This window comes from Erpetoichthys calabaricus, chromosome 9 (genome assembly GCF_900747795.2).
Source record: "Erpetoichthys calabaricus chromosome 9, fErpCal1.3, whole genome shotgun sequence".
In the NCBI taxonomy this organism is placed as follows: Eukaryota; Metazoa; Chordata; class Cladistia; order Polypteriformes; family Polypteridae; genus Erpetoichthys; species Erpetoichthys calabaricus.
Genome location: NC_041402.2, coordinates 123,574,774 through 123,587,735, shown reverse-complemented (window position 1 = coordinate 123,587,735; position 12,962 = coordinate 123,574,774). Strand labels below are relative to the sequence as shown.

The following is a 12,962-nucleotide window of genomic DNA, read 5'->3' as shown; positions in this document are numbered from 1 at the left end:
GTTTACTATACTGATTTCATCACAAAATGAAGGGAGGCTGTTGAAGTATACGTCCAGTATTCATAGATTTGGCAATATTTACTTGTTAGACTTTGTACTTTTTACACAAAAACATTACCTTCTCAGTCTTCTATAAGATGACTGCTATTTATAGCTAACACATGTGTAGCAAAGAAAAACTGGAAAAGTCTACTACAGAAAAGACATTCTCATTATCAAAAGCATCATTGTCATGAATTTTTAGTTATTGCATTTGTGTTTTTGCTTTTACTGCAGAAGACAGGTTTGCATCATGAGTGCCTAGTGGGAGCACAGCTTACATTAATAGAAAGAAGGTTAAAAGCATACAGTGCAGATGAAATGCAACTGGAGAATTCACTGAAAGTGTGTGACAGAAAGTACTACTTTAATTTTTTTTAATTATTATAATTTAAATGGCTAATTTCTTATACTTTATAGACTATTTTTTAAATAAATTGTTCTGGATTCAAACCCCCTGAGCACAAGGCAGGAACCAATCCTGGAAAGGGTACCACTCAACTTCAGGCACACTCGTATTCAATCAGACCTTGCAAATTTACTTCAAAGAGAACAGTCTGAACAAATTAAAACTGGATTTTCTTTGTCTAATTTTTAACTCTCCTCATACATTATTCAAATATTTAGAAACCCACTTTTTCCACTTCCTTGTTCAACACCCACATTAAACACTCAATCCCAACATACCTTTGCTGTAAATGATAGAATTTGCGGCATTTTTATCAGAAGAGATGGAAAGATTGACAAGCCAGCAATTCTGATCTTCGGTATGAAGGGAGGCAATAGGCTGTTGCTGAAATAAAAATCAAAAAGAAGGTTTCAAGAAAAGGTTCATATACCTCAAATGACTGCAGTGGTTTTCATCCAGAAGAATAGATTCCCACTCATAAAGAAAGATTAAAGATAAGACAAGCAGCCACCCCAGACTTACCATTTTACTTCAAAGACAAGAAAGCACAAAATCTTGAACATTTCATTTTTTTAAAAAAAAAGTCTACTTCATACGAATTCACTGACTTCTTGCAATTTATCAGCTAATTCAAAGCATGTTTATTAAATACACATTAAAGAGAAGTTTGAGATCAATGCACAGCACTATGTCAAAATAAAGAGTAGCTCATTCTGTATCATTTTCATTGGCTGCTTTTCAAAAATAAATATATAAATGAGTAACCATTCAACTTAAACATATTTTCATCAGTTTATTCTAGAAAAGCAAACCACATGTTGCTTTGTACTTGTAACACTACACCATTATTCTGAAACATGATGTGTTAATGATGTGACTAGACAGGATTAGTTTTTGATTAACAGCTAAGAAGAAAACCATCAGCCACAAATGACAGAAGTTTTCTGAGTAGAGTTTGTATGTTTGTGTGCGTTTCTCTCCAACGCACACAGAATAGCTGATAGTTAGATTGAGTGCGTGTGGGTGTGCAAATGTGTCCTGCAATAGACTGGTATACCACCTGAGGTTTCTATGGTGTATCCATTGTTACCTGGATTGCCCTAGGCTCCCACAAAAGTTACAAATAAAAAAGTAGAGAAAAGTCAAGCAAAATGACACCTTTTATTGGCTAACTAAAAAGATTACAATATGCAAGCTTTCGAGGTAACTGAGGCCCCTTCTTCAGGCAAGATGTAATCTTTTTAGTTAGCCAATAAAAGGTGTCATTTTGCTTGACTTTTCTCTACATTCATAATGGCTAACACGGTACAACACCCTAATACTACAGGAATAAAAAAGTATTGATAGAAGGACAATTTTGAATAGAAAGTCTTACTAGAAGTCTGGGTATAGTTCTGAGAAAGAAAGCTGAAATCAGGTGCCTTCACAGTTGTAATGAGCTTGTGCAGATGAAGAAAACTGCATTGAAAACACACATGTAAATCCACAATTAAGAAACTAGTTGATAAAAAAAAGTTGTAAAGATCCACAAATCATGTCAGTTGGACTGTAGCAAATGGTGTATTATTGGATTACAATAGGTTTAGAATGTTCCCACAAAAAGGTTTGATTCAGTCACTTCAGGACATTAGTCTTCATATCAACTATCTAAAATTTAACAAAGGTAAAATCTTTAGCTGTCAAAAGTGTTATACAGATGAGATCCTCAGTACCACTGGCTTTCCTTACTTTCCTGCAGCGCAACTCTGGTCAAGCACTTTTTCAGCTTGGTCGCCTAGATTTTCTAACATTTTCTTTAAAGGTAGGTTTGTTAGTACACATCTGCCTTATAATGAGAATTAAGGCCAAACACAATCAGTGCATTGTCATTATTATTTTTAACTCCTCTCTCCTGTGATGATTAAGTATGTACTGTCAGGTCAATTACTTTGGGATCACTGTACAAGTTTTACATATTCAGGTTAGTATATTTAATTTTGAGTTGTTAATTTTTTTTATTTTAAACTCTTATGGAGCAATGCTCATATATCTCTGAAGTTATTCTTTACAGATAACTTTGGACATCTTTAAATTTTATAATGGCTACTATTTCTTTTAATTTTGTAATTGTCCTACATTGTAATTGTTTTCATATACTGCACAATTGTAATGTAGTAGTGGTCTTTTCAAGGATGCTTCCTATGTTGTTCCCATTGCTGCCAGGACAGCTCCAGCTCCTGAGACCCTGTACTGGACTAAGTGGGTTTCTGCTCTAAAAGGCTCTGTATTAGATAAATGTCAAAAGATTATTGAGCGTAAACACCATATTTCATAACAAATCTTTTATTTGAGTTTTTTTGGCTTCTGATTGTGTACGATCCAGTCAGATTTTGCTTTTTAGATATCATTACAAGCAGGAATAAGCCTCTAATTATGAGGCTGAAACAAAAAAAACGGCTCTTCCTCTGAAAATGACAATCCACTTATAGTCAAAAAAGATGGCTTTGTTGATAACAAACAAGGGTCAGTCTGACTATGACAGTAAGCATTTCAGCATATTGAAGATTAATACTGATGGCAGATTACACCAAATTATTATCCTGAAAAAATACTATAGTATAGCATAATATCGTCAACTCACTTAATCTAAATCACAGTTACAGGGGCTGTAGCCTAGACCAGTAGCACTTGCTGCAAGGCTGGAAACAGCCACAGACAGGGTGCCTGTCCATCCACATGGCCCACTCACACACACATTCATAATTACAGCATCAATTTGAGATCACCAATCAGCCTCATCTGAATGTCTTTGGGGATGTAGGAGTTAAAAGTCTGGACATCCTAATAAAAGCTGAGCTGGTGAGGAAGAAACAGCAAGAACCAGGTCCTCTTCTTCAGCACGCAGTGCACAAGCTCTGAACAATCAAAAACTTAGTTTTTAATTGTAATAGCATTGTTCACAGTCAGCACTAACTAAAAAATACTTTACAGAGTAACTAACCTCCTTCCTTCTTTAATCTGTACAGGACTTGCAAGGTGATAACAACTTTAAAGGCTTATAGTATGTATTCTTATGATCTACATCACAGGGAAATAAAACAACTTGCTGCTAGTTATAAAGAGAGCCAACTGAGAGATGTTTTTATTGAGACTTAAATACATGCAACTCAGCATGCTTTGTAAAAATTCTACAAATGTAATCAGTATTAAAAATAGAATGCAGAATCTGGGAAAGTTCAAATTCCTGTGCAATAATTACTCCCTTACATTATCTTTTCTTACATGTGATAAAATCAGAGACTAAAAGAGATGGCATTTGTTTTCAGATACATTGTGGCCACCTAGTGAAAGGCACAGAGAATTACTGAGTGCTTGCTTTTAACTTAGCCATTAGGTGGAGCCACTTTTAACGTTATACAGAGCTCTTGATTAAACAGCCAAGCCTTATCACTTGAATTCCTGCATGTCCCATCTGCTGAATATGCAATCACTTTTATAAAGCTCTTTATTTTACTAGAGGCAAAGTTAAGATGATTTTACAGAATCTCTTCAAAATTGATTTCACAGACTACGAAGAATGAAAGAAATAGTTTAAACCTAGAGCTAAAATTTATTAAAACTGAGAAAAAAGGGGAAAAGAATGTTGCACGCTAAAAGGTTTATTTCTAATTATGGCTGTTATAGCCTGAAGACCAACTGTATTGTATTTCACCAGGAATACTCTCTGATTTAAAGATATCTCCTCTTTGTCTGAATTGGAAACTTAATATCACAGCAATAGGCACCCACAAGCACTGCATGGTTGTACTAATTTGTCTCAGACTAATTTAACATGACTCCTTTTCTTAAAGGGCAATACATCTAGATAAGCATTAAAAAATAAAATAAAAAGGGCAACAATGCAAATGAGTCCTATATTCATATTATCTTCCTTTATGTAAAGTACTCCTTCAAATGTTCCTCCAATACTTGATGGTAATTCAGTGTATTGCAAAGTCATGGGGAATATGGCAACAGACAACTTTCACTGAACACCTATAGAAAAATGGCACAGCAGCATTTTTCTCATATGATACATCTTGCAAATGTTTACTTCACTTTTTTTTCTTTTTAAACATGTCTATTCACCATTTATAAAGTAAATAAATAAGTATTCATACGCTCACAGGTTTAATGCAGTGATATACAATTTTGTTTTAAACTCTATTTATTCAACAGACTGTTAAAACTAAAGAAGAAGGTTAGATTCTAAGTAAGATACAAGGCAATATTTCAAGCCCAAGAAATTCAATTCCAAAGCTCTAAATAGCCAATTAAATATGAACATGTCCCAGATAAAGACAACAGAGCAGTCTTTGTAATCTGAACTTCTGAATGGCAGAAAAACTCCCTTTAAATTCACCACAGAGTATGGAAATATGTCTTCAGACACCTTGCAGATTGTCTATAAACATAAATTGAATGAGTTTAAGGTAATTGTACAGCTACCTACCTACTTAACAATAATCTCTTATGTTTCTGGCAACTTTGTGCATATTTAAACCCCTTACTTTTCCAATTTTCAACCTGTGAGTTCAGGATTGACGAAAAGTGTGACTTAATATTTTTTGCTTGTTTGTTTGTCCAAATGTCTATTCTGTCCAAAGAATTTTCAATTATGAAATTATTCCAAGGTAATTTTATTTTCTATTTTTAAAGGAGCACAGTTGCAATTAAAAGACACAAGTGATGTATAACATCATCATTTGAAATTGAGACTTGTCCCTTTGTCTGCATACACATTAGGATGCATTTAAATGCCTCATCTAGCAGGCAAGAACGAGAATGCAACTCATAAAATGAAAAATATACTCATAAAATGAAGCATAGGGTGTGGGGACATTTTAAAAACACAGTCAGGAAACATACTTATATCATTAATAACCCGTTTAATCATGGAGCTTGCATTGGATTACATTTGGCTTGATCCTTTCCCAGCAGCACTGGGCACAAGACTGGAAACAGATCCGAACAGGTCTATCACAAGGCCCATTCACGCAAACCTTCACATTGGCCAGTTTGGAACTGTTTGTCAATCAAACCTACATGTCTCAAGTGATTTGAGAGAAAATCAAGAGTACCCAGAGGGAAATTCCTACAGAAATATGCTGAATGTGCAATGTGTGAACAGCATTTAGGCTCAGGCCTCAAAGCCAAGATGCTGCATCCATGAAGTGGCAGTGTTATCAACTGCACCACAATGTCACCTTGATACACACATTTCCCTCTGATTTAAAGTCTTTGTAGTGAAATCATCTAACCATTGGCTAAGTCACAATCATTTGATTCTACTCTTCTATTAAATATTTAATATGTTTTTTATGTGGACAAGGTGGTGTTGGGGTACTCATTCACAGCAGCTGACTCCTAGTCCCATTCAGACTTTACCTTTGAATCCGAATGACCTAACACACAGGGTGACAGGTCAACTGGTGTACCTAGTTTGCTCAAGTTGTAGCTGATGCTTTGTACAAAGGCAAGGTATAAGAAAAGTAACGTACGAAAGTAAACTGATTTGAATTTGTCTTTTTCAGTGTAGCCAATTGACTAAGGCATCAACTTATCCAGCATCCCTGAGGAAGTTATTAACTTGTCTGTACTCAAACTCTGACAAAATGCATACTAATTATCATGCTGGAGTTTCATAACTCTAAACCGCATTAGGATAGCTTTTAAAAAACAATATATAGAATCAATTAGGTTTTGATTTGTTTCTTGAATTTTTTTTTTAAAAGTCACATTTAACATAACTGTAAAGCTTGATTTTGCAGCCTCAGAGACAGAAATCCTTCCTTCAAAAAAATAAAGCCAATGAAATGTTTTATTGGCTTTAAAAATATATCGGGTTTGATTTTTTTTTTTAATTTACTGAATAGCATGCCATCTGGGAAAACTGTTTAAAAAATTAGAAACCTTGTTTGAAAATGTATGCATTTAAAAAGCAGAATTTATGGAGTGATTTTATATAACTCAGAATTTAGTCTTATGTTGAAAAAACTGAATGTTGACTTATCAAACTCGCACAAACTACATGTTGCAGTTTAAATCTGGATTAAAAGCCCACGTATTAGTGCAATGCTGCAGTTACATTTGTGGCATGAGATTTTAGGTATTTGCTGACATGGACTGTACATGTGCTAAATTGATGTGCCGTGGATAAATACAGTATTTTCAGAAGCAAACAGGAATGCAGACTCTTCACATCTCTTGTGCCAGCTGTGCTTTATTGTCTCGACAGCTACTGGACAGCTGTTCACGCCATGCAAGAAAACAGAAATGTCTTTTTGGCAGAAACTGCATCAGTTGCTCTCCGGAACTAAACTACTTTGAAAATCTTAAGCTCTTGTGGAAAAACACTTTGACGTGAAGATTAAGCCCCTCTTCGGCCCCGTGTCTCTTATGAATATTAATCAGGGGAGGAATGTTTTAATCTCTCTGATCCCTCAACTGCTGCCTGGGTAACGATATGAAATCTAATTATTTGGTCTGATATTAACCCCCGCGCCCCCCTCCAACAAACCAAGACTGTCAAGTCCTCATCAGCTCCAGCTTATCACACAGAGAAACACCCTGTTCTAAGTATGATAAAATAGGAATGCTAATGATGCACGACTGATTTATTTTTCTATTCATTTTCCAAAGAAAAAAAATTCTGATGTCCTCTGCTGAGACTTTCACTTTTGCGTATCTATGGCAGAAGAAAAAATAATAACTTTTGACAAGCACTTGTCCTCCATTGGCAATGTTATTAAAAGTGAAATGAGATACATAAAATTTAAAAGAACACCTTTAAAAAATCAATGCAAAAGCCAAATGTATGAGGAATAACAAAAAAAAAAAAAAACTCATGCTAACATAATCAACTCTCATTTAAATTAGACTTCCAATAAATAAATTTAACACCCAATAGCATAGAATTATGCAACTTCAGAAATATTACCTTTTTTTACTTACACAGTTTGAATAAAAAAGTAAAGTTTACATTCATGATTGCTATTTGTTTACACAGCTATAACTCATCTCACACTATCCTCAAGAAGTACAGTAAAAGACAGAACTCACTCTTGTCTTATTTTATAGTCTACTGGAACACAATTATTCAACTGTAGATTTTTGAAAGTCTTTTGTAAAAACTTTTCAAATGACATAATACTCTCAAAACTGCTTAATCCAAATCAGGGATTGCAGAAGGGCAGGAGCCTTCCTGGTAGCACTGAGAACAGAACATTACAAAACTCACGTATGTATACATATACATTCACACTCATACAGGGCCAATGTGGAATCACTAAACAGCTCAACCGGCACATCATGAAGGTTATAGAAGGAAAATCACTATAGACACGAGGAGGAAGCACAAACTCCTCAAGAACAATGACCTGGTTCAGTCTGCAAACGCAGAAAGTGGTTTCTTTGAGTTGGCAGCATTTCCCACTGCCAGTCTGTGATGCCCTTTACAACTGTAACAAAAAAAAAACAAATTCTGTATATTAGGAGCGGCATGGTAAAGCAGTGCTTAATTCTGCTCCTCTTAGCTCTAAGAAATTGGATTAGAAACCCAGTCTCCTTATTTTTGTGCCTCATGTCCTGTGTCGATTTTCCTCTGTATACTACAGTTTCCTGTTACAGACCAAATATGCGCAAGGTTGGTTAACTGACAACTGTAAATTGGACAGTGTGAGCTACTGTGGGATTACACCAGAGCGTGTGCTACAGTGGAATGATTACCAGTGCAAAGTTGGTTCCTGTTTTGCACCCAATGCTGTCAGCCTAGGCCTTGGACACCCATCACCATGAATCCAAAACAGCATGATTGAAAATAAATGGACAAACATTAGGACAGTCAAAATTTAAACTTCACAAAAACTACATTTTAATTTGTGCAACCTCTTCCATTCCAAATAAATAAGCAACAAAAAATCTTTTTTATTAAATGAGTGCATTGCAGTGTTTTTGCCATTTTGCCTTTGCTAATGTTGCATGGTTTTGTCAGCAGCCTAATAATTTTCACTGATGTTTTGATTTTTTTTTTATTTCATACTTCACTTTAATTGGTTTTATGTAAACTATGCATTCTTTTTAGTGTTAATGTTTGTATTCATGTGTTATCTTGAAATTTAACTGTTATGCTACTAAACACTAAACAAATCCTTGGTAATTAAATTAAGTTTTTTGATCCTAGCATACAAAAAAAGTACTCTTACTAATGAACATCACATTAGCAGCTTTTTTTTGTATTTTGACTCATTCTGAGAAAGATCAAATTTGACCTTGTGCAATCAAAGTTATTATCTGTCTGGTATGCCATATACTATCTCATTCACATAAATATTTATTTGGTCTTGCCAGTCACTACTGGAAAATTTTTTTACATGGTGTAGACTGGCGAAAAGATGCAAGTTGAACAGAAACCTTTTTGGAAATGTTTGGATGCCAAAAATAACCATTAAACATAGTCTGACAAATGAAAAAAAAAATATCAAGAGATAAAAATCAGATTGTCTTTTAACCAGTATGTCCACTGACTCAAACAGCCAGTAACTGCAACTAAAATTGTGTGAGAATCTATTTTTCATTTTAAGCTATTTTTTTAATAAGCAGTACCAAAATACCATTGTTACATAATTGTCAAATTTTTAGATCCTATTGGGCTACAGCAAATAAGAATTAGCATTTTTAACAGTGTACCTGACAGAGCAAATGAAATCAATTACATCTCTTCTCTTTTCTGAAAAGGTACAGTGGAGGTTCTCCATTTCCAAGTATTAGCATACCTATAATCACACCTACTGCATTGTATATTCTTAAAGCCCATTAGAAAATAATTATTTTGTTAAGATGAAAGAAATCACATAGCTGGCTGAAACAGTCACAAGATATTATGTACAATAAAGGTGCACCTCCATGAATGTAGATTCATTCAATTTCACATTCCTAAATGCATGGTATCGTAATTAAGATAAAAATCTTTGTTCATTGTGCTAATGCTTTTAGTTTCTGCAGCTCAATTCCAACTAAATATACCTGTCCTAATGCAAGTCAACTGCAGAGATACTCGTCCTAGCAAAATACTTTTTTTTTTTTTAAACCACAGACATGTCTATACTGTTTAAATTAGTTTCTTATTCAGCACTGAGCAGTGGCATATTGCAAAAGTAACAACAAAAAAACACAATAAAAGAAAATAATTTTAAATTCTCTCACTTTCTGGATGTGTTGTCTTCTTATATGTATGCATTTAAAACACAGACATGTATGCAAAATTATGCAATAACACTTCTCCTGGTTTTGGAAGAAAACAACACCTACCTGACTGCTTCACTGCATTCTAGCAGAAAATCTATGCAGAAAAATGATACCTTATGTTATGAACTTGAAATCCATGTTATTGTCTTAATTTATTCTTGATTAGAGAGGTAGTTTGGCTGACAAACTCAAGTTAAGTCTATTGTCATTGTACAAGTTAAAGTTTATTGTCATTGTATATACTGCAATGAAATTATTACTTGAATTTTAGTTACAGTGCATCCGGAAAGTATTCACAGCAGTCTGCAATTTAAGCGATTTGTTTATTAGATTGTTACAGTGCATCCGGAAAGTATTCACAGTGCATCACTTTTTCCACATTTTGTTATGTTACAGCCTTATTCCAAAATGGATTAAATTCATTTTTTTCCTCAGAATTCTACACACAATACCCCATAATGACAACATGAAAAAAGTTTACTTGAGGTTTTTGCAAGTTTATTAAAAATAAAAAAATTGAGAAAGCACATGTACATAAGTATTCACAGCCTTTGCCATGAAGCTCAAAACTGAGCTCAGGTGCATCCTGTTTCCCCTGATCATCCTTGAGATGTTTCTGCAGCTTAATTGGAGTCCACCTGTGGTAAATTCAGTTGGTTGGACATGATTTGGAAAGGCACACACCTGTCTATATAAGGTCCCACAGTTGACAGTTCATGTCAGAGCACAAACCAAGCATGAAGTCAAAGGAATTGTCTGTAGACCTCCAAGACATGATTGTCTCAAGGCACAAATCTGGGGAAGATTACAGAAAAATTTCTGCTGCTTTGAAGGTCCAATAAGCACAGTGGCCTCCATCATCCGTAAGTGGAAGAAGATCGAAACCACCAGGACTCTTCCTGGAGCTGGCCGGCCATCTAAACTGAGCAATCGGGGAAGAAGGGCCTTAGTCAGGGAGGTGACCAAGAACCCGATGGTCACTGTGTCAGAGCTCCAGAGGTCCTCTGTGGAGAGAGGAGAACCTTACAGAAGGACAACCATCTCTGCAGCAATCCACCAATCAGGCCTGTATGGTAGAGTGGCCAGACGGAAGCCACTCCTTAATAAAAGGCACATGGCAGCCTGTCTGGAGTTTGCCAAAAGGCACCTGAAGGACTCTCAGACCATGAGAAAGAAAATTCTCTGGTCTGATGAGACAAAGACTGAACTCTTTGGTGTGAATGGTGCGTCACGTTTCGAGGAAACCAGGCACCGCTCATCACCAGGTCAATACCATCACTACAGTGAAGCATGGTGGTGGCAGCATCATGCTGTGGGGATGTTTTTCAGCGGCAGGGACTGGGAGACTAGTCAGGATAAAGGGAAAGATGACTGCAGCAATGTACAGAGACATCCTGGATGAAAACCTGCTTCAGAGCGCTCTTGACCTCAGACTGGGGCGACGGTTCATCTTTCAGCAGGACAACGACCCTAAGCACACAGCCAAGATATCAAAGGAGTGGCTTCAGGACAACTCTGTGATTGTTCTTGAGTGGCCCAGCCAGAGCCCAGACTTGAATCCGATTGAACATCTCTGGAGAGATCTTAAAATGGCTGTGCACCCACGCTTCCCATCCAACCTGATGGAGCTTGAAAGGTACTGCAAAGAGGAATGGGCGAAACTGGCCAAGAATAGGTGTGCCAAGCTTGTGGCATCATATTCAAAAAGACTTGAGGCTGTAATTGCTGCCAAAGGTGCATCGAGAAAGTATTGAGCAAAGGCTGTGAATACTTATGTACATGTGATTTCTCAGTTTTTTTATTTTTAATAAATTTGCAAAAACCTCAAGTAAACTTTTTTCACGTTGTCATTATGGGGTGTTGTGTGTAGAATTCTGAGGAAAAAAATGAATTTAATCCATTTTGGAATAAGGCTGTAACATAACAAAAGGTGAAAAAAGTGATGCGCTGTGAATACTTTCCGGATGCACTGTAACTGTTCTGAAGATAGATGTATTACCGTAAATAAATAAATAAATAAATAAATAAAAAATGCATGCAACATATATAAAGTATATGCAATAGAATGACTTCTTGCATTGCATGTATGAGACAAGCTATAACCAGGCAACCTTGTAGCAGAAACAGTGGACTTAATAAATGGGCCAATACATGATGCAAATAAATGGTCTACTGTATATATCAAATAGTAATTAGCCAACTTTTTCACATGAACCAACCTCCCTGTTTTAGTATCTTTGGAAAAGATTCACAAGGCCTGACTTTTTTGGATAAATGAAAAATCTAAAATGTGACACCAGATTTAATAGGAGTACATATCTTTGTTAGGTTATAGATGTCAGTACCTCTATGAAGTGTCTAGTGTATTAAAGTTATTGGCCTTAACAGTTCACCTCTTAGAGTAATCTCTATAATGAATCCTTGGTTCATATTAAACACTGAATATCAAGATATAAATGAGTGAGATATTTCAAAGTAACGGCCGGAAAATAAAAATTTTCACCAGAGAATGCCATGTCACTTAGAATTCATACCATCCTGGCCTAACTGGATAATACAAACTACTATATGCCAGGGTACTGTTTATAGACTACAGCATTATTTAACACTGTTGTACCAACAAAGTTGACTGACAGACTCCTCAGTTTAGGGCTTTGTATCGTCCTGTGCAACTGGATTTTAGTCTTCTTAATTTGTAGACCTCAGCAATTGTATTTGCAGCAACACATCCTCCACACTGACCATCAGTACAGCCAAGCACTTCAGATGCAGCGTGCTGAGCCCCATTATGTACTATGCAGCCAAATACACTATGTAGCCAAATACAAATCCAAGTCCTTCCTTAAATTTCTGTATTCACCAATAATGATAAGAGAACTTAAAGAAAAGAGGCGTACCACGCTGACTCAGTGGTGTCAGAACAATAATCTCTCCTTTAATTTAAGTAAAACTAAGAAGCGAGTCATATACTTCAGAAAGCAGTAGGCAGACCACACTCCAGTCTGCATTGGAGAAGATGATGTTGAATGGGTAAGAAGGTTAGTATTTCTTGGACTGACAATAAATGAGGAACTGAAGTGAGCATGGCACAATTCAGCTCTTTTCAAAAAGGCTCACCAGCACTTCTGCTTCCTCAGATGTCTCCATCTTTTCTCAGTAACATCTACAGTTGAGTCTATCCTAAATGGCTGTATCACATCCTGGTATGGCACATGCTTGGCTCAAAAATAGAAGGCTCTGCAAAGTTTGG

At 35.8% G+C, this 12,962-nt stretch overlaps 1 protein-coding gene across 2 annotated transcripts in view; it reads right to left on the bottom strand.

The window, feature by feature from the left end:
- Positions 1 to 12,962, bottom strand: part of zfpm1 (zinc finger protein, FOG family member 1) — a 283,508-nt gene that overhangs the window by 29,036 nt on the left and 241,510 nt on the right. For both annotated transcript variants that reach the window (XM_028810118.2, XM_028810120.2), the window contains exon 5: positions 727 to 832. In XM_028810118.2, coding sequence (XP_028665951.1) covers positions 727 to 832 — 106 coding nt within the window. The remainder of the gene's footprint in view (positions 1 to 726; positions 833 to 12,962) is intronic.